The sequence below is a fragment of the Colobus angolensis genome, unplaced genomic scaffold, assembly GCF_000951035.1.
Source record: "Colobus angolensis palliatus isolate OR3802 unplaced genomic scaffold, Cang.pa_1.0 Scaffold491, whole genome shotgun sequence".
In the NCBI taxonomy this organism is placed as follows: domain Eukaryota; kingdom Metazoa; phylum Chordata; class Mammalia; order Primates; family Cercopithecidae; genus Colobus; species Colobus angolensis.
This window is the reverse complement of record NW_012118388.1, coordinates 2591102-2613730: the sequence shown is the minus strand read 5'-3', so window position 1 is coordinate 2613730 and position 22629 is coordinate 2591102. Positions and strand designations below refer to the sequence as shown.

Below are 22629 nucleotides of genomic sequence, written 5' to 3'. Positions count from 1 at the left end.
ATGACAATGTTTATTTCTAACGTAATTGTCTTCAGAGTTACCTTTTTATCTTTGAAATGCTCAATAAGATTTTTTTTTTGAGTGTAAAGAATTTAACAGATGGTATGTGCCAATTTTGGCATACATATAGAATTGATATGCACATAATAAAATTACACAGACTTGTTTTGATTGCATTTAAAATGAGATTTTGAAAATGAGATTTAAAGAGCTTTTTTAAAAGTATGTAGCCAAACACTACAAATTTTATTTTCTAATCATGATATAGCCCCCAAAAAAGTGTGAACCAAGCTTTTTTTTTTTTTTTTTTGGCAGGTGCGCCATCTTGGGCCACTGCAATTTCCACCTCCCGGGTTCAAGTGATTCTCCTGCCTCAGCCTCCCGAATAGCTGGGACTACAGGCGTGTGCCACCACGCCTGACTAATTTTTTGTATTTTTAGTACAGATGCGGTTTCATCGTGTTAGCCAGGATGATCCTGATCTCCTGACCTCGGTTATCCACCTGCCTTGGCCTCCCAAAGTGCTGGGGTTACAGACATGAGCCACCGTGCCTGTCTGAACCAAGCTATTTATATGCAGCAATAGAGAGGAGGGAAATTACCTGAGGATTAGGAAAACGGTTTATTTTCAAAAAGAAAAGATTGATTCTTATAATTACCATCCACTAAGGAACCTGTGACTGAAAATAATAGAGCAATTTTTAAGAAGAAAAATTATAACTGTTTTAGAGAACAGGGCAAACAAAAGAAAGGTGTTTCAAAATACCACATTTGCTAGACAATATTGATTTTTCTGATGCCAGTTTTAAAAAGACAAATTTAGATTATATATCCATTTTAGTGAAACATTTTATCAAATCTATCATGACACTTTGTCTAGATCAGATAGCTTACTTGTTTTTAGCATGATTATAATAAGGACAAACTACTTTTCATTGGGGAGAGTTCACTTTGCTCTGAGCCTAGGGCAAAACAGGTCAGCTCCATTCTTTGCCTTCTTCATAGCCATCATGAATTCAGAGTCCTATAAGAGCCTTTTGAACTGGTGGAAACCATAGTCACAAAGGGCCAATTAATATATATGGTAATGGTGGCTCATCCATTTAGTCATTCAACAAATATCTTTGGGAGCCTGCTAGCCCCAGGCCTTGTTCTAGGTCCTGGGAATACAGTTATGATAAAACAAAATCTTTGTCCCTATGAATATTTCATTCTAGTTGAGGAAGCCAGGTAAAAAATATATATTATATATATTAAATGTATGTCAGAAATATATATATCAGAAAGAACACATACTATAAAGAAGAGGGCTGTGTAATTAAGTGCCTGAATTCCTATTTTAGATCAAGGAAGACCTATTTGAGTAGTTGCCATTTAAGCAGAGACTTGAATGGGCAAGAAAGAACTAACCAGATAAAAACCAGGTGAAAAGCATAATCAAATGGAGGAAGTGATACAAATGAAGTCAGAGAGGTAGATTTGGGACCAGACGTTGTAGAGTCCTGAAGTCCAAGGAAGAAGTTAGAATTTTATTTAAAGTAGGATCAGAAACATTCCAGAGAGTTCAAGCAGAGGTAAAATAGGATTTGCATAATAGGATTTGCAATGTGTTTTACAAAAATCTCTGGCTGTCAGATTGAGGATGATCATGGCAGGTCAAAAGTAGGAATAGGGTAAAAATTTAGAAGGCTGTTCAAAACTCAACAAATATTTATTGAATGCCTAGTAGGCACCCGGCACTTCTCTAAGTGTAAGGAATGTAGCGGTAAACCAAACAGAGAGCTCCATGCACTGACGGAGCTTACATTCTAGTGGATGTATGGCAATGGCGGAAATCCAGGAGAGATGAGGCAGCATGTACTAGAGTTTAGTACTGGAGATACAAAGAAACTGGTAGATTGTTGATATGGTTTTGGAGACGGATATAACAAACCTTGTTTATGGCTTGATCAATGAAGAAGATAAAACACTACAGGTTGATTTCAAAGATGGGGTTTGAGGAATTAGGTCAGTGATGTCATTCCTTGGGATAGGGAGAAGTTTGGATGGAAAGAATAGAAGATTCTGTTTTGAAAGTATTAAAACTGTTACATCTCTTAGTTATTAAAGTAAAATGTTGACTTGGAGCTAACAGGAGAGACCAAGGCTGGAGGCATAAAGCTGCAAATTATTGGTACTAGATGATTTAAGCAGCAAAATCCTCACTTTTGGAGAACAATGCTAACATAAGACATTTCAAAGTTAAATTATTTTAGCTTTGATGTAAGTAATGTCACAAGAAGGCAAAGAAAATAATTGTGTATATTTGTGCCAATCATATGCAAGATCTATTATAAGAGATAAAAGAAGATTTTAATATTAATAACACATTTAAAAAAATGAGATGCTTGGAACCAACTTGATAAATACCCTGAAATCATATAAAATGTGAAATTTGAAACAGTAATACAATACATTGAAATTCAATTCAAACTGGGAAAAAAATGCTAGCAGATCAAAGCAATTGTATTAAAGCCTATAGCCATGAAGAAGGTTGCCACAGGTCAACACACACGTGGTGAGGGAAAGTTCTACTTCCTGCAGTATGATCTTTAGTAGATTCTGTAGTATTTTTTGCCTTCTAGCTAATACAGATTAATATTTTCTTCAAATATTGATAATAATAAAATAATATTAGGCTTAATGATATATAAAACTATCTTCGCTCTAAGTATAGCATATTCAGATTGGCTGCAAAGAACTTCAAATATACAGACTATAAACACACACTAACACTTAAAGTGTCATTAAGGGAAATAGTTGGTCAGAATGAGTCTGCAACATTACTTAAGGTCTAGAAGTCTAAACTAGTTTTTATACATAAAACAGATATGGCTTGTATGACATGAATATATGCAAATTGAAACAGGGCAGTGTGATTGAGGGAAACCGGTCTGGCCTCAAAACCGGAGAATCCAGTTTTTCCCCTCATTTATTCTGCCAGCTTCTTCTGGGATTTGGAAAAGTCACTTAACCTTTCTGGGCATCATTTCTTATCAATGAAATGATGTTTTTTTTTTTTTTTTTTTTTTTACATTGCAATCTAATACCGAAATGCTTCATATACTGTCATGAATGAAGAATCATTTCTCTCATTTCTTTCACACGGTCACTGCCTTATATAAAGCATTAGGGCCTTTAAAAAAATCTCTATTCTCTTCATAATTTGTTTCATCCTCCACAATGCTTCCAAACTAATTTTCCTAGAATTCACACCTCATCGTGCATTTAATGGTGCCCCATTAATAACAAAATAACGTGCAAATTTTTTAGAATGATATTTATGACTTTTTAAAATATGGCCTTGATCTGCCTTTCTTGGTTAATTTTGCTTTCCACCTACTCTCCACTCTCCTAAACCAGAAAGACAGCCCATGTTCCCATTATATTTATATTTCAAAAAGACGTGTTCTAGTCTCTGCTTCACGTTACAGTTCCACATTTATTTCTCATAAAAATTGGACTTATCCTTTCAGGTTGAGGTCATAGAATTTTTTTCTCCCTGAAACCTTCTCCAGGCTCTCCACTCAGAATTGAAGACTCCATCTCACATACTTCATATCTAACTTTATCGAAGGATCTGTTAGTCTGCCTCTGATTATAGTTATTTATATATTACCAGCCCTTGCCCCAAGATCAAGTACTCAAAAGTGAAACCTTTGCAATTTACCCAGTGCTTTGAATGTTTTAGGTGTCCAATAAATGTTCACTGAATTTAGTTGAAAGAAATCAAGACATTTTGATTAAAGGAACAAAAAACATAGACAATTTCTGAAAACTATATAGCAGGTGTTGAGGACTTAGGTGCCAGATACTAGTTAAGTTTAAAAGATTGCTATATTCAATCTACACTGTATAAAGTATCAGTATCCCCAAATTACAAATGAGAAAACTGAGGCAGAAATAGTTTACCTAAATTGTGCAATAGCCACAAAGCCCCCAAGTGGGAATACCCAGACTCCTACCCAGGTGTCTAACTTGGGAAATGTGCTCAAAATTCTTTGCTCATGGAACTCAACTGGCTTTCCTCCTCCACACCGCTAAGATAACTGCATGTGGGGCGCCCATATGGGGAGAGGGGGTCCTACGAGAAAGGTGCAGTTTGAAGAAGGCCATTCTGTTTCTCTTCTTATTACTCTTAAACATGTTCTCTACTCACTTATTCCTTATCACCCAAACATGAAAATGGCTTTGTTTGTTCCAATCTGAGATCTGTCTTTTCTAGAGCTCCTCTCAGTTTCAGTAGAATTTATTACGTATGTACTCAGACCTAAAAAGCAAAGGACATTTACTGAGTCTTCATTTAGACATTTCCTCCTAATTATCTAATTTAATTCTTATAACCTCCTGGGGATTCTTAAGATAAATTTGAGATAAGGACCATGGCCCAGATAAGTAAAATAGAGCGCCTGGCTTCAAAGGCCAGTAATAGAAACCTGGTCTGTTAAATTCCTGGAAGCATGCACCGCCGTGTATCCTGCTGCCATTCTGCCACATGTCACCATCTGGCACTAGTCTAGTGCTTTTCAGGAAAGGATAGCCCCAGGCTTCAATGAGATTGCCAGTTTAAAGGACACAGGAGAGAGATGGCCATGTGTCAAGGGGTTTCAACGGCAACAACAGCAAAGGGCTGGCAGGCACTTTCCAATCACACTCTCACTGATGTGCTGCCCTCAGGTCCTGAAGGTTCTTCCCTGTGCAGTTTCTTTGAAGTCATTTGTATTATTTTGGTTTTGGGAATATCTTAAGAGCATTTAATTGTATTTTGGATATGGTGTGCTTTTATTTTCAGTTTTGTCTTCCCTAGTAAATTATTTCTAACATAAAGTATCAGAAATTAGGCAAACATAAGGTTCCAGATGTTTTCCTGCTTTTAGTGCTTCCTTTGGAGCACTTTCTCTGACCATACAGAGATATCCTGATGAATGCCTGGATCATAGCAATTGTCATATGGGATGGAAGTTGTTCCTTTACGTTCTCTCGTATTCGGTGACAAGATCCTTGAAAGCAGAGAAATTGTCTTATCCATCTCTTTATCCCTGACATACTAGGTGTCCTCAATATACAATAAACTAATATATACAATAATATGCAATAAACTAATACATATATGGATAATTTGAAGAGAGATGCCAAATGTTGAGACGTTCTTGCAGTATTGTTAAGAAAATATCTCCCATTTAAAAAGATCTTCGTTTAGTCTACCACAAGAAAATGCTTTCTATTTTAAATTTCTAGAATTCTAATGATTTCATTAGCATTAAAAAAATCAAGAAACTTACATTGGATCCTCCATAGCAATGATAATTAATAGAGAAGATAATTAATAATACTTCACCTAATAGATGTTTTAGGTTGAATGGGAAAAAATCTGTTTTATGTTTTATACCTGAATATGAAAGTGCATCTTTACAGCTCTAAAAGGACCAATACAATCACTCAATGATCTAACAGTAAAGTCAAAAATAATGATAAATGGTTGTTTTATTACATGAATATTGATCTAGCACTAGGCTTGGGGTAGTAGGTTTTGTAATCACCAGTCTTAACCTCAGGTAGTGAAAATTTGTTCTTCTTACATAATTAGACACTGAAGTATGTGCATTGTCTTGGAAAGCATTTTATTCTTTAAAACAAATTAGAGACTAAGACCTGAGGCTGAGGATCTGTATTTCAATTGTTAAAAGTAATTGCTTTTAAATCCTTTCTTCCAGCTGTAATTTCTCTTCCCTTACAACATACAGCTGATATTTTAAAATTTGGGTAATAATTGTGATTTAATGCTACTAATATTTGACAGGTACCATTTAAAGTACTTTATATGTTTATATTCATGCAATCTTCACAACACCTTTTTGATGAGGGTACTATTATTACTGCCATCTTACAGATGAGGAAACTGAGATTACATAAGATTACATGATTTGTACAAGGTTATACAATAAGATTCCATGATTTGTATAAGGTTATACAGCTTGTTAGCTGGATTACAAACTCAAGAAATCTGGCTTCCCAATTCATGTTTGTGATTATTGTACATACTACCTCTTCCTAGAAGCTTATACTATGGACCAATGGGTTTCCAAAGATATTGAGAAATAACAAAATAAAAAAATTAGAATATTTCTCTTTATAGATTGTTAATGCTACCCTACAATTTCTATAATGTGTGATATTGTATATATTCTTGATGTCCTCTAACAAAAGTAAGACCTCAATATACTTAGATTAAAGAGTGTTTTCCTTATTAGTGGGATTGTTATATTCATACAAAGACAGCATATAGATGTTCACATAATCTGGCAAAGGAAAGACATAGTGCAAACAAAACAAGCGTTAAGGGGAAAAAGTCTATTGCAATAATGTCAGGCAAAAGTGACATAACTAAAACTTCTATATGAGGGATCTTCAAAAGTCATGGAACATGTATATAATGAAAAGAACTGTGAATGGATTTCAATCTTTTGCACCAAAATAAGCTCATACTCACTCATAACATGTCTGAAAAAGATCCAGTTTGAAACGCCAAGAAGGATAACATATCAGTTTGAAAAGAACCCCTATCAGAGCAACGTGAATTTTGCTAAAATTGAAGCAAGAACATCCATCAAATTTATGATGAAACTTTGGTAGAAGAATGGCAAAATCATTGATACTTTACAGAACGTTTATAAAGACAAGAAATCAGCAGTTTACACATGGATGATTCATTTTAAGAAGGGAAAAGATGATGTTGAAGATGAAGCCCACAACATCAGACCATCCACATCAATTTGCAAGGAAAACATTTGTTTTGTTCATACCCTCATTGAAGAGGACTGACTACTAACAACACAAACAATAGCCAACAACATAGACCTCTCCTTTGGTTTCGCTTACACAATTCTGACTGAAACATTGAAGTTTTGCAAACTTTCCATTCAATGGGTGCCAAAGTGACTGTGGCCAGATTGACTGCAGACAAGAGTAGAGCTTTCAATGGAACTTTTTAAACAAGTAGGCCATCAAAGTCCTGAAGCATTTCTTCAAAGAACTGTAACAAGTGATGAAGCATGGTTTTATCAGCATGATCTGAAAACAAAGCACAATCAAAACAATGGCTACCAAGATGGGAAAGTGGTCCTGGTAAAGCAAAGGTGGACTGGTTAAGAGCAACGGTCATGACAACATCACTTTGGGATGCTCAAAGCATTTTGCTTGTTCACTTTCTGGAGGGCCAAAGAACAGTAATGCCTGCTTATTATTAGAGTGTTTTGAGAAAGCTAGCCAAAGCGTTAGCAGAAAAATGCCCAGGAAAGCTTTGCTAGAGAATCCTTCTCCACCATAACAATGCTCATCTCTCTCACCCAAACAAGGGCAATTTTGTGAGAGTGTCAATGAGAAATCATTAGACATGCATTTCACAGTCCTAATTTGGCTCGTTCTGACTTATTTTTGTTTTCTAATCTTAGGAAATCTTTCAAAGGCACCCATTTTTCTTCAGTTGATAATGTAAAAAATTTTGCAATGACATGGTTAAATTCCCAGGAGCATCAGTTCTTTAGGAATGGACTAAACAGCTTTTATCATTGCTTACAAAACTATCTTGAACTTGATAGAGCTTATGTTGAGAAATAAAGTTTATGTTTTTTATGTTTATCTTTTAATCCAATTTTTTCCATGAACTTTTAGAAGTCCCCTTGTATTTGAGTTATAGCATAAGAAAAGCAAATTTTTGATTTTGAGATCTAAATTGACCTATAATCTTAACATTATACACACAGAAATGACTGAATTAAAGACCAACAGTATTTCTAAATTAATTATGGTTTCACAATGTTTATTAAAATAAGGTATCAATTTTGTCATTAAACCATTTTACTTAAACATTATGAAAGTTCATATTTTCTATTATATTTATTCAATTTATTTAACAAATATTTTTAGTATTTGCCTTGTGCCTGATACATTTTATTTGACCTATTAATTGTCCAGAAAAGGAATTTCTTATCTAATTTCAGAGATTAGAACACTATAGCATATCACAAGTTTCTCTTCCCTCTGAGCTTGTCTCCCATGTACACATCTTTATACACACTTAGATGCACACTTAGATGCACATTATGAGCCCTTCTTCAAAGTTAAAACTTTCCAATGCTGCTGAAGGCCTTAGTTATTTAAGTTTCACTTTTGAAAAGTCTTGGTGCATGTAAAAGAGATGTTAAAGTTGAGCTGTTAATGTGGGACATTAATAATTTCTATTTTATTTTCTAACATATTAATGCTGTGATTACATTAATTAAAGTAGGTAGGATTGTATTATGTGTTTTAGTGGAAAATGCATCAAAAAGACAGATGAACAATATATATAAATAAAATGCTATGTAACTGCCAAAGAAAGCCACTTTATTACTAAATACTTAAATGAAAAAATATAACTGCTTTTGGATTGCCTGACCAACACAATCACCTGGGAAGGTAAGTGGTTTGAACCAACAGTAGATAGAGAGAGTGTGAGAGAGAGCTAAATTGCCCTGCCTCACTGCCCAAGCTCAGTCTCCACGCTAAAGAGCTTCTGCCTAGATTGTAAATTGCTGTCCTCTCTGTGATTTTTTTTTTTTAACATGGCCTGGAAAGAATGTGGAACTGAGGACAGATGACTAAGGACATTGTGATTCTTAGGGTCATCTCATATGAGATACCTTATACCCCGCTCCCTCTCCCTACTGTGCTGCATTGACCTCTGGAATCTTGGGAAGGTGGAGGGTAGTGGTGGAGGAAGAAACAGAGCCTGTTGAGTTTGGTTGGCTGGGGGATTTGGAATGAGGAATGAGCAGTTCTTAAAGTTTTTTGTAGTCCCATAGAGTAGGCATTTTCTAGGATGTGCTACTCTTGGCCATTCTTAGTCATGTTGGAACATACATTTGAGCAGTGAAGTCTTAGCAATCTCTTCCTCTATTTCTGAACAGGACTGAAAGGACCACTAGCCTTCAAGGTCAGCCAAAGAATAATGTGGCCGTGGCCAAGGCCAAGGCCAAAGCTGAGGTTCAGTCCAGGCTCTGCCTCCCTATATTCATTAATTAAGCTGCTAGATTTATTGACCAACACCACAACTAATGTATCACAGATCTATTGAGAGAGTGTCTGCTCTCTGCTATTTGCATTGTTCTATAGGCTGGAGTTTAAAAATAAATAATAAAAGGAATTTTTCCTTAATTAGGTCCTGGGCCAACCATCTAAAAATTACTAGAACCAATATTATCTATGGAATATCCACTAGTCTGAGACTTAAATATTGAAAAACATAACACCATCAAATAATTTTCCTTCATGTGCATCAAATTCAACTGGAAGCTAGAAACCAAATGAGGTCTTAATGCAGAAGAGTTTTCAAAAGTTCATCTCTCTATAGTACATTGTTTATAACAGATTGCTGACTATCCTTTTTATGAGTTTTTGCCATGAAGAAGACATTATTTATGTCCAAATCTTCACAGTTGGATGTTCTCCATGTTTTAGTCAGTCAAATCTCAGTTGCTACAATACAAGCATTTTCAGATCATCACCCAAGGGATAAGTAACCTGTTAATTCTTCAGGGTATATGCAACTGCCTTAAAAAAAAAAAAGATTTCAATGAATCATACAATAGCCTAAATGAGATGACTCTTTCCCAAAGACTAAATCTAATTTATTCATCATTTTTTAGAAAGCATAATATTCTTTATTTCACAGATGGTTCAGTTGAGGCATGGGAGGATATTTAATTTGCATTGAACAGACACTGCTGCTGATGAGTTTATGTATGACACTTTAGAACTCTGGAAAGCTGAGAACGGCAGTGGCTTACAGATTATGGGCCTCCCAACAACCCTGGCATAGGGACTTTCAGTAGAGTGTTACCTGGGCACTGTGTGTAGAAGATGCTCAGTAAATGAGAATTCCCCTCCACTGACTAGGTCAAGGTAAGGGTACTGAAAAAAAGTGGTCTCTATTTTGTAAGTGTGTGCATATGTCGCTCTATCTTTAAAAATGAGCAGGAATTCCAGTAAATATTTATTGTTATTGTATTTAAACATTATAATAAACTGCTCTACCGTTGTATGCACACTGTATAAAACACACATAAATGTGTGATACCAACAGAAAACAATCAGGAGAACCAGCCCCTTTCCAGGTAATCTGGTAGCATCTAAAGCCACCACAAAGTTTACTTCAGACAAGATGGGAGAGGGGGTGCTGGTAAATGGGAAAGAGAAAATTCATTTACTACGCCTGACTTTGCTTTAGAATTCTTGGCCATATTTTATAATTTGTATATGATCAAGGGGTCATAATTACTCTATTCTGACCACAATAGTTCAATTATTTTCAAATGAGGAAAATGAGGTTTAGAGGAAATAAGTTAATTGCCAAAGATCACAAAGCTAATTGGCAGATCAAGTAAAAAAAAAGCTATATTCTTTTACAAAAGTAAAAAAATATATATATATCTATATCTAATAGTTTGTTTTACTATAGGCACAAAACATTGTCTGTGGTGTATGTGCCTTATCTAACTGAAACAACTTTCTATGAAAACTAAAATTGCAAGTTCTTTGCTTCAGTGATGCCTTTGAAATCTCAAATCTCAAACAATCCATAGGTAGGTCCTAGATCATAAAATGAACATAAGCATAATTAAGAGATGAGGACCCATATAGACCTTGGATATTGATTTAATCTTCAACTGTTCAATAATCCATGAGGCTGAGCAATGTCTCTGATAGGGAATTTATGATCACTTTGCAAATAAAAATGTCTCCACCAGCTGATAAAAGACAGTTAAAGAAAAATTTATGTTCATATGATTAGTCTTGTTTTATTACATCCAGTTAAAATTTATGGAAATTCTACTATAGACTAGAAAGTATGCCAGTGATGATTCCATATTGTTTCTATTACTTTTACCAAAAATCATATCATAAGCAATTAATAAATATTTACTCAGTACATAAATAAATTGTTGTAAGAGTATGAAACAAGTTATACCGTGGAATTTCATTTTAGCATTCCTTATTGAAGAACATTTGATATAAGATCAGTCTCTTTTGGACTCTATCCATGAGGACTCAATTTCTGAAGCATGCCTAGGATTTCATTAAATGGCAGTTTACCTCTAAGCAAACCCATAGCACAGACTTTTGGTAAGAGCATTAAGTTGTTAACAATATAGTCACATCTACCTCCATTGCTCTAACTCCCAAACATCATTCTTCTGTTAAATGTACTGATTCCATGTTTACCTTTTCCACAAATACATTGATTTTAATTACTTGTCTTTCCCCTTTTCTTTAATTTATTCCTAAGTGATCTAAATACCAGTTTTACACAGGCAGAAACCATCTTGTTACAGCAAATAAGAAAGCAATTATCCTCCTCTATATTGCTTGACAAACAACCAGATAGTAATGGTTGGTTTAGTCCAGATAGTGCAATTGGTTCAGTCTAATTATTGATAAGAAAAACACCTCAATGTTACTTATGCCAAAATTAGCATTTCTATCCTTGGCATCCATATTTCAAAATCCACTTGACCGTGAAAAGATTACTCCATTTGATAGTTATCTGTAAATAAATTTCTCAGCTAATTCATACCATAAAAGGCTACCATGATGCTCATAATTAGACATTTCACAGTTTAAATATCACCTTTTTTTTCCTTTTGACCAAGATGGAAAATAGCACTACTTGAGTTTTAGACAAGTTTTTGGACTTCTCTGAGTCTTCGTTACTTAATTTTTAAAATAGAGTTTGTATTTATTTCTCAGTTGCATTTAAAGGATCAGATGAGATAATGTATGAAAAATTTACATTGAAGTATAAGGGAAAATTCAAAGCTATTCTATAGCTGATGACATAAATTATATTCTTACTCTTTCCCTTGTTTATGCTTTCCTTTACTATCTGTTAGAGACCTCATATCGAGGGAGTTAATTGTGAAATTACAGGTGGGCACATAGGCAATGAGAAAAATCCTTTCTGATTTTCTAATCTTTAGCTATTACCATGCTTTTCAAAGAGCCTAACAACTTGGAACAGTGGAAGATCCATTCATAATTGCTTGTTTAATGTAAGGTGGTCATGAAATGTGTTTGGAAGTTAGCACAAACAGCTAGCCCAATTTGTTCACATGTAGAATTAGAATGACCTGTATTTTAAATGTTATAATCCAGAGGGAAACTTTCTAATATAAGGAATTCTAGAAATAGTAATAATTAGGAAAGAGCACTAGAACAGGAGTCAGGAGACCTCGGTTCTATTCCTGATCTGATATTAAGCAGTGTGTCCTTAGGTAACTCAGGCATACTTGGCATGTCCAAAGGTTAACTCAGTTAACCTTTTCAAGGCAAAATTTTCTTACGTGATTGAAGAAACAGTGAGGCCATATGTCATTGGATTATATAATTTTATTAGACTTATCTCTATAATAAGACTTTTAAACTCTATAAGACATTTCCTCACCTTTTAAATACAAAGGTTGCTTGAGAAATAGCCTATGCTGTATACATATGCTGAGAGAAAATGTGTTTGCTATGAGTAACATTTGTAATACATTTCCAACATAAACAGCAATAATTGTGTCTCAAATAATCCTTAACAACCAGCTTGGACAACCAAAATATTTAAATGGGTCTCCATGGTTTGCTCATAGATTGGATCTCAATCACTCACACACACACGCGCACACACACACACACACACACATACTTCACTCCTACCTTCAATTTTCTAATGCTTTTTCTTCTAATCCTGCTTGGCTTGACCTCTCTCTGTTTCTATTATCTTTTTGAATTTTTTTCTTTCTATCATTTTAATAGACCTACATATTCTACTCTTCTAAACTCTATTTAATTTCCAAGTCTTCCCTCTCACCCCCACCCATTGATCCTCATTAATCTTCATCAGAGACTCACGGGTGCCATTTGTGCTTGCCCAAAGGGAGCTTCTTTTTAGGGGACACTGTGCCTTTCAGACATGTCAAAAATTAAACCAGTTACTATTAAGTAGGAAAAAGCACTAACACAGCCAAGTTTTGTAGCTGAATGTAGAGAAAAACTCTGATCCACAATTCTGACAGAGCCACAACCAGACATGTTTCAAATACATGCATCCAGATACCATGAAGCTAGCCAAGTCACAGCAGAGGCAGGGCTCTCCATTGCACTTCTTCACTAGGTTTAGCATTGTTGTTGGAAGTATGTGTGAGATAATATGGTGTAGTCCTAATGCAAGAGCAAGATGGACAAGCTCTGAAATCCTGACTCCCTCATTTCATTGCTATGCGACCCTGGTAAAAACAGTAGCTCTCTTAGCTACAATTTCTGGTTCAAAAAATAAAGATAGCAATGCCTTTTCAATAGGATAGTTCTCCAGACTAAAAATAATGTATCTAGAGAGTCTGTCATATAAAGAAGACTTGAAATGGACTATTCTTTTTTATTACTATGATTATTATCATTATTATTAAAATCTCCTTGAAATTGGCAGAAGCCAAGTATTTTTTCTTTCCTAATAAAGTAGAACAAATCACATTTTGAGTAACTTGGCCATGAAGAAACAGTAAGATAGTCGTGGTGTTTAGAAATAGAAAATAATTCCCTAATAGCAAGTGCTATGTTCAATATTTAGATTTGTAGAAATGTCCTCATTTAACTCTATCTCTAAAACTTAGGGCTGTAGTCTCTATTTATTTTATTTTGCATCAGAGTTTATGCATTGTGACTTTGAAAGAGAAGAGACTTGCCAACTCATCTCATTTGGCAGGGTTTGAAGTATTTCTTTGAGCAGACTCTACTTCTATACAATCTAAAGAAAAGAAAAAAAAATTTACAGCTACTATTTTGGTATATGCAATGCAGAAAAGTTATTTTATATTTCCTACTGATGCTGAAGTTTATGTAAAAGGGAATAAGCTAGCAATATTTCTTAGCAAGAAAATCAAGTGAGTTATATAATTTTAACATAGAACTTGAGATAGAACAGAAATCTTGTGAATTAATGTTTGCTACAATTAAAAACCTGTGGACAATTTCCAATGGGAAGAAAATAAAAATTGTATTAAGATTTTGTCAAGACACCACAATTTCAAAATGTGTTTCAAAATGTGTGTCTTTGCTCAAAGGCTTGTTGAACTTCCCCAGGTAGGATGGCAGCAGAGTAGCAGCAATGGCTTCTACTCCTGAACAAACTGTTTAGTTACTGACCTTATAGTAATTAAGCTCCATTAACAAAATCTTGCAACAATATCTACTGCTAACTACACATTCAAAGTAATGAAAACTTTCTGAGTAGGCCCGGTGTGGTGGCTCATGCCTGTGATCCCAGCACTTTGGGAGGCTGAGGCAGGAGGATTGCTGGAGCCCAGGACTTCGAGACCAGCTTGGGCAACATGATGAAATCCTGTCTCTACCAAAAATTATAAATACTGGCTGGATGTGGTGGTGCATGCCTGTAGTCCCAGGTACTCAGGAGGCTGAAGTGGGAGAATCGTTTGTACCCGGGAGGCAGAGGTTGCAGTGAGCTGAGATTATGCCACTGCACTCCAGTCTGGGTGACAGAGGAAGACCCTGCCACAAAAAGAAAAAAACAAAAGGAATGAAAACTTTCTGAGTAATCTGAATTTTTTGAGACTAAAATATTCTGAATTGGAATGCTTCAGATACTGTAATTTTATACTGAGTGGAGAGAGAGATGATATTCTTATTCCATGTGTATTTGTACATACCTATGCACAGAAGTGTGTGCATACATATGTGTCTTTGTGTGTTTTCTCATATGAATAACAGGCAATTTCAAACTCTTTTCTGTATCGGTAGCCCTGTCAAAATATATTTGCATATAGGTGAAGCATAAGTCTTCTGCCTTCATAAAGTTAGCATCAGGTTTGCTATAAAAATGTTACGTCATATAGCAGAATGTTTAAAGAAAAAGAATCTCTTTCCCATTTATGTCATGTTAAGAATTTATATCTTTTTAGGTTTAAAAAGGTAATTTGTCATTTGTTTACATTACATAATGAATTGATCTTTGAGCAGGATGACTAATGAGAACAAAATTGTGAGCCTGAGCCCCAGATGGACCACTGTAATCCTTTGCATAAAGGAAATGCACTAGTCCCAGACAACCAGCCTTATCACATACAATATTGGGCTATGCCCAAAGGATTATAAATCATTCTACTATAAAGACACATGCACACATATGTTTATTGTGGCACTTTTCACAATAGCAAAGACTTGGAACCAATCCAAGTGCCCATCAGTGATATTCTGGATAAAGAAAATGTGGCATACATTCACCATGGAATACTATGCAGCCATAAAAAAGGATGAGTTCATGTCCCTTGCAGGGACATGGATGAAGCTGGAAACCATCATTCTCAGCAAACTAACACAAGAACAGAAAACCAAACACCACATGTTCTCACTTATAAGTGGGAGTTGAACAGTGAGAACACATGGACACAGGGAAGGGATCATCACACACCAGGTCCTGTGGGGGTTGGGGGGCTAGGGGAGGGATAGCATTAGGAGAAATACCTACTATAGGTGACAGGCTGTTGGGTGCAGCAAACCACCATGGCACGTGTATACCTATGTGACAAAACTGAACGTTCTGCACATGTACCCCAGGACTTAAAGTACAATAATAAAAAAAAAGTTTGAAAACTCTTTTGCTAACTCTAAGTATACTGCTGGCTGCAATTGCTACTGTAAGTGATACAGCCATCACTTGCAGGGTACTTGGGAACTTTAAGGGCATAATAAACCTTTTCTTTAGTGGAACATTCCTTTTTAACCTGCTTTTCTCTTTATCCTAATAAGGTGTGGCTATGCTTATCTGAGAGTTCTTTCCACAACTTGACCTTTGTTTTCCCAGGCTGTACAGTGTAAAACTGAGTTATGAAACTTGCTCATAAAATGATGTGCAAAACTAAAAATCACCGTGTTTTTCAAATCGCCATCCAATATTACTGTCAACCATAAGCCATTTCATTAGCAAACAGCAGCATAAACCAAAAATGTAAGAAAAAAGAATTCTATCCCTTAAACCAATGTGTGCTTTAACATCAGGTATGGAGGTGAACAAAGACAAGATTACTTGCTTTTAGTGGCTGAACATGAACACCTCAGCCTAATGCCCAGAGGGGTATAATTAGAGATACCTTGACACTCTGCAAATGGGGCTGCCAACATCTTTACTCCTTCCTTGCATCTATCCAGAGTCCTTGTTGAGGGGCACTAGCCACTAACTGATGAGCCAATGTGGGGAGTATGCACTGTCCACCAACTCTTTGTGCTTGAAGGCTCCCAGTGGAGGAGGAATTGAGCTAAGGAAACCGATTTGTTGTCAGAGAAAACTGTATCACCTTTGTCAGTGTGCCCTTGCCTTACTACATCTTCCTTTTTTACCGGTGAGAAACCACAGAAAGTAACTTTGCCTATATGGATGTTCTTTCAACACGTTGAGAGAGATTGTTATTGCAGTGGTGAAGAGCATGAGCTTTGAGTTAATACCCAGCCCTGCCTCTAACTTTGCTTTATAAAAATGGGCAAGTTGTTTAACTTTTATGAGTTTCAGTTTCTCTTCAAAACACAGATAATAATGGCCTCTTTCTTAAAGAGAAACTTTGAAGATTGAATTGACACTCTCATGTAAAGCATTTAGCTTTATTGTTAGTACATATTAAGTACTTTATAAAGTACTTTATAAATGGTTGTCATTATTATTGTACAAAATTTAAATAGTACTTCACTCTCTCCATTTGTATCAATTAATACAGATCCATTTCAAGAAGGCTGTGGAGCCCAAACTATTTTTAGAAACTGCAGAGAAGATGACTTCTTCTCAACAATGGGAACTCTCAAGCTGGACTTGTCAGGACTTGATCCTTTAAGTCCAAACTATAAGTAAAATAATTTATTTCAGGTCAAGAACAGTTATAAGAAAGGAAAAGAACTAACATATCTTGATTGCCTACCATATCTCAGCCATGATCCTTTAACCGCATGATATATTTGATATTCTAAGACTTAGGTATAATAATTTCTATTATGTATGAATACAGGTGTATTTATATTTATATTATGTAATTTCTATTATATGTGAAGAAACTAAGGATGAGAGAAGTAACTTGGCCAGAATTATTCATGTAGTATCTGGCAAAGGTGGTGTTTGAACCAAGTCAATCTGTGTGCAAGGCCCAGGTTTTTCCTAGAGCATGCTGCCATTTTCCTGACATAACTCAGTCCATCTTGATTTCAGCCCCTTCTGGCTCAAGTGAAAGTTTCCCTTCCCTCATTTTCCCAATTAAAGTTTCTTCACATCTCATGCCTATCATGAATTAGTGATGTCAAACTCCTAAACTCCTTGAAAAAAGGCAAAGTGTAAGTTCCTTATGGTGTCACTGACTTGAGAACCAGGAACTGTTTTCTCCTGAGATCTGTTTTGTTAGACTCTTCTTGTTACTTAAATTATGGTTTGAGTAACAGAGAAGGCTAAAAATATGTGCTTTAGACTGATATGTGATGGAAAGAGATTCACTCATGTTTCGCTTTTCCGTCTTAATTTCTAAGGTCTTGGGAAACTGTGCTGGAAAGCAAAGTGTCATTACTCTAGAGCATTTTACTAACATGCAGATTCAAGCTATGTTTATTCATCCTACAAAGGAGATGTAAATTTAGTGCATTGTCACCACCTTCAAAATGAGTCATTTCAAAAGAGCGTGGTAGTGCATCTGGTCAAACCCTTAAATAATTGTTATACTAATGCAGTCTCCCATTTTCTGGAGACTCTTTAGTGGTTCATCATACATTTCATTTTTAGGAAGATAATTTGCAATCCAATTGTGTGAATCTGTTTTTGAAATCTGTTAACCCCAAGACACAGTGTCATCAATGCTCATTTAAACTCCATGAATTGTCTTCAAGTAATTGTTCTATAGCTTGCCCTGCTAAGGAATTCATAGAGGATATCTGAATGGGCCAAAAAGTAAGAGTAACGAATCTGGGCTATTTCCACTCATGGAAAAGAAGTAACAATTGTCAGATGTCTGTTCGTAAACACACAATTCAAATGCATTATGAGGCACTTGTACTTTTAAAATTCTTGCTTAAGGGACATGTACTCCGGTTAAAGATGCCTCAAAAGTGCACATGGACAGTCTGTAAAGGCACATCCTTAATTGTCTGGTTTGCATCCTCTTTCATGAGGGCATTTTCCTTGAAGCCATATAGCTACAACCCCCATGTAGTCAGCTTCTTGCTGACCTCAGGTGTGTTCCTTCCTGGAGATGGAACTCAGACAAACTGATTTCTCCTAGACAAATGTCATTGATTCAGACACAAATGAAATCACTACAATACAAAACTACATGGATTAGCAGTGCGACAAGTGGTCTGATGGATTGAACTTGAAGGCAGGTATCTCATCTTTCTATTCCTTCACCCTTTTCATTATGGAATCGTCTCCTACCTACATTTTTCTTGAGAAAGCTCTTCATTATCTTTCAACAAAAATTACCTAAATCGTGGTCTCAAAAATCTCTTGTGAAAAGAGAAAGGATAATTCTCTGTGGGTCACTAATGAAGGGTCACCCATCATTTCTCTGAAACTTATGCAAGTCACATACATCTTTCTTAAAACTGAAATTATTTAAAAAATTTATGACACCTCCACAAAACTTCCAAATATATTGTTACCTGTAAGAACAGACTGACAATGTCTTTTCTCCCAAGTTTCAAGGCAGTGACTATTCCTCATCATAAATAAGCCTTGCCATCATTGAATATAGAATCTACTGTTTGTACTTGGAAGGGCTAAACCTCCATATTTGGCTGAAAAGATGGCCAGAGAAGGTTATTTATGATTCAGCAACAGTCTTATAATTCTCTATGCAACCCAGACTCTAACTACACAGAATACAGTTTTATGCCTAAAACCACCTGATTTCCCTAAACATATGCAATACATCCCATTTGTATCTGTAATTTAGTAAACGTCTTGCTTAAAAATGTCTTCCTAATGCAGTGGAGCACAGTACATAGAACCACTGTATCTGCCAGTCTTCATAACTCCTATGAATTGCTTCTCCCTCAAATACTGCATTTTGGCAAGTTAGAGGGTCATGATGGATACATCTGCATTTAATTGCTTATCTATAATACTGCTCAGCACAGTAAATACACAGATACAAATCATGTAAAATCAGATGATGTCATAGATTTAAAATATTATATATAGTTATGTATGCACACATATATAATATGTATTTTTTTACTGTGGAAAGAGGCCAGTACATCGATGATTGATGTTTAGAGATGCAGATCCAATTTCAGAAGCGTATGTGAGCACCATAATAATATAATAGGAGAAGGATTTGTGGGCGGGGGGTGGGGGGCAGGGGTAATAAAAGCAATCAACAATATTTGTACTATGTAAACACCTTCAACCCTCATATGCCCTAGGCATAGCTGTGTGCACACAGAGTTCTCGACACGTACTCGGCAGGTTGAAGACACAAATCCCGAAATATGGGCATCATGGCCCCTCTGGGGCACTAGCGGACGTTGTGCACACAGGCACTACAGGAGGGCCAAGGAACTAAAACCGCACTCACTCACACAGGTATCCCTTCCCCGTAGGCCACCCAGCAGCGACACCTCTAATGGTAATCACCTCGGGCTGACAGGTATTCACAGGCACATTCGGGGAGCTGCTGTGAAATCGAGGGGAAGAGGGGAGGGTCGGGCATTTGGGGACAGCGGCGCGCGCCCTGGCACGATCTCTGCGCCTCCAACGCTGTCCAGGACCTGAATTCGCTCAGGAGATGCCCAGAGGATCTGCATTATGCCAAGGCGCTGGGCCAACTCACCTCCACGAAATAAAAGCAGGGCAGGAGGGTGACGCTGTCCTTGATCACTTTGCCCTTTGGCCTCTCCTTCGCCGACATCCCTGCCGCCTGCCCGGGTCTGCGTCCTCCCCCGGGCGAGGTGTGCACAGCGCAGCTGAGGCGAGCTGCCTCCTCCAGCCCCAAGCGTCCGGCGCCGCTGATGTCACATTCCCCGCGGCCACCGCTGGAGCCAGCGCGCTGCATGCAGCGCCCCCGCCTTCTCCCCGCCCCTTTTTGCAGCAACCCAGCGATTCTCTGAGCTTGCCAGTCCTCTTCCTCCCCTAGTCTGGCTCCTGCTCCCCGTTTTTCTGGCGAGAGACGATGTCCAGCTCCCTCCTCCAAGCTGTTGCTGCAATGGCTTCCCCTCCCTGTCACCCTCCCTCAGCTCTCTACCGCCCTTGGGAGGCTACAAGGCTGCCGGAGCTTGACGTCAAGAATCCGAAAAGGGAGACGCACTCCTGGTTTCTGCAGTAGGGAGGTAGAGGAGCCCAGCTACCTAGTCCCCTTCTGGGAAGCCTCCCAGGTCACTCTAGGAATGCTATTCAAGAATGCTAAGGATCAGAAGCCCTGCCCCAGCGCATTGACCCATAGCAAGAAAACCAACCCCTATCTGCACGAAATGAGATCTTGGATCCCATACTAAAAGTAGGCCGAGGTAGGCACTCACTGAAAGCTGGTTACTAACCAGGAATGACAGCTCCTACAGGGGATTCTCTACCTAGGAGACTCCTTGGCTCCCTTCCACACCGAAGCACCCACTAACAAACACTACCGGTTGCGTGGGAATTATATGGGTTCCTTGTATCCAGAGAGGCAGATGTGTGAATGCGCAGGTAATAGGCATCCTCACTGAGCCCAGAGGCTACTGTATGTTCTAATCTCACTGTCACACTCCCATAACAGTGTCAGTATCACAATCATAACTGTAAAAAGAAGTGTGTCTTCAAATATTAATAATCTGAAGTCCTTCACCTTGTTGGTAGTATACATGGCTAGTCTCAATTTTGTGATTACTTTGGTAACCAGAAGTATCAAGTTGATACAGAAGAGAGAAACACCCAGCAAACATGAGACATGGTATTATACTAATAAAGATAAGTTACTTTTGTGATCACATGTCCCAGGCCATTTCCAGTATCTCCAAGTCTCCATTTCAAGCATGTGATGGACAATTTCCAACTAATTTATCCATTTCCCTCTTTTAGTTGCTCCTCCAATAGGTCTTTATCAATATGGGACCACCCTATCTGATAATGTACACATTTCACTGCCAACACCACCTCTTGCTCCCATTTTCCTCTGCCGGGCTTGGGTTCCAAAGCCTTACATTGTAATTGCTTGTTTCCGCCTCCCAATTTGCCATACTCACCTGATAATATGCCAGCTTAGTTGAGCCAACTTATTTGCCCTTACCAGAGCAACTGAAAGTTACTGGAGGAAAACATGTAACTGCATGATCCTGTCTCACATCCAACTCGTGACCACAAACTCCAGGTAGGTCCTAGAGTTGCCCCCACAATTCTGTAATTTTTTTCTGTCCAGCCATTATCCCATTCACAACTTCTCACTTCTCAAATCTCCTCATTCTCAGTTCCTGACATTAACTCTTATTTCACTTAGAAAATGGAAGTAATCAGAAGAGAACTACATCTTCCCAAACTCACTACTTGCCCCCACCTCCCACCACACACAGTGACCGCCATCTCTTGCCTAGACTGGCATAACATAACAGCCTTCTAACTGTTCTACCAGCTTTTGCCCTTGCCATTCCCACAACCTACAAACCATTCCCTATGCAGCAACCAGAAAGGTCCTTTGAAAAGTAAACCCAATTGTGTTATTCCCCTACCCAAACCCTCCAAGAGCTCGCTTCCACTTCAGTGGAAAGTCTAAACTTGCCATCTCTTCCTTAAAGCCCTTCCTGGCCACCCTGCCTGGTTCTAGGACCTCATTCACATCACTTCGCACCTCAATGGTCTGGCCATTCCAGCCTAGCCTTTCACTGCCTCCAGAGCTTTGCACTTACTGTTCCTTTGTCCAAGAACTCTGTTCCACCAAAATCGCATGGCTTACCCCTCGCTTAATTCATATCTCTGCTCAAATTTGAACTCCTCAGGGAAGTTGTCTTTGATGCACCAAGTAGATTCATAATCTCAGACCTCTGTTACTCTTTATTCTTTTATACTATTTTATTTTCCTTCATAGAATTTATCACCATTTGATAGTATACCAAGTATTTCTGTGTCCTTTTTTATCTTGCCTGCCTCACCCACTAGTAAACTCCTTAAGGTCCAGTACGTTTTCATTATTATATTTTCTGCTAACGAGAAGTGTGCCTGGCAAAGAGTAGGTTATCAGTATACAGTGAAGAAATAAATGGAACGATAAAATTAAGTGATGCATATGTAACTAGATGGCATAGTTTTTCACATAGTATATGTTCATTAAGTGCTTGTTGATTCTGTTTAACTATTACATTAATCAGTAATTACACTTTTCATTACTACCAATGTTACTTTGTGTTGTGGGGGTTGGGTACTGGAGGCCTTTCTTTTTTCAACCTTCTTGGTACCTCAAGAAAATTTACAATCTTTGGTGAGGTAAAAAATAAACTAGAACATATGTAACTTAAGACAGATCTTATCATCCTGGAAACTCAGTGTTTTTATTTAAGAAGAGG

At 37.2% G+C, this 22629-nt stretch overlaps 1 protein-coding gene across 2 annotated transcripts in view; it reads right to left on the bottom strand.

Moving 5' to 3' along the window:
- LOC105524225 (lipid phosphate phosphatase-related protein type 4) overlaps positions 1-20305 on the bottom strand; it is a 45483-nt gene extending 25178 nt beyond the window's left edge. For both annotated transcript variants that reach the window (XM_011959413.1, XM_011959412.1), the window contains exon 1: positions 19932-20305. In XM_011959413.1, coding sequence (XP_011814803.1) covers positions 19932-20153 — 222 coding nt within the window. In that variant the 5' untranslated portion in view covers positions 20154-20305. The remainder of the gene's footprint in view (positions 1-19931) is intronic.
- Positions 20306-22629: the final 2324 nt, after the last annotated feature.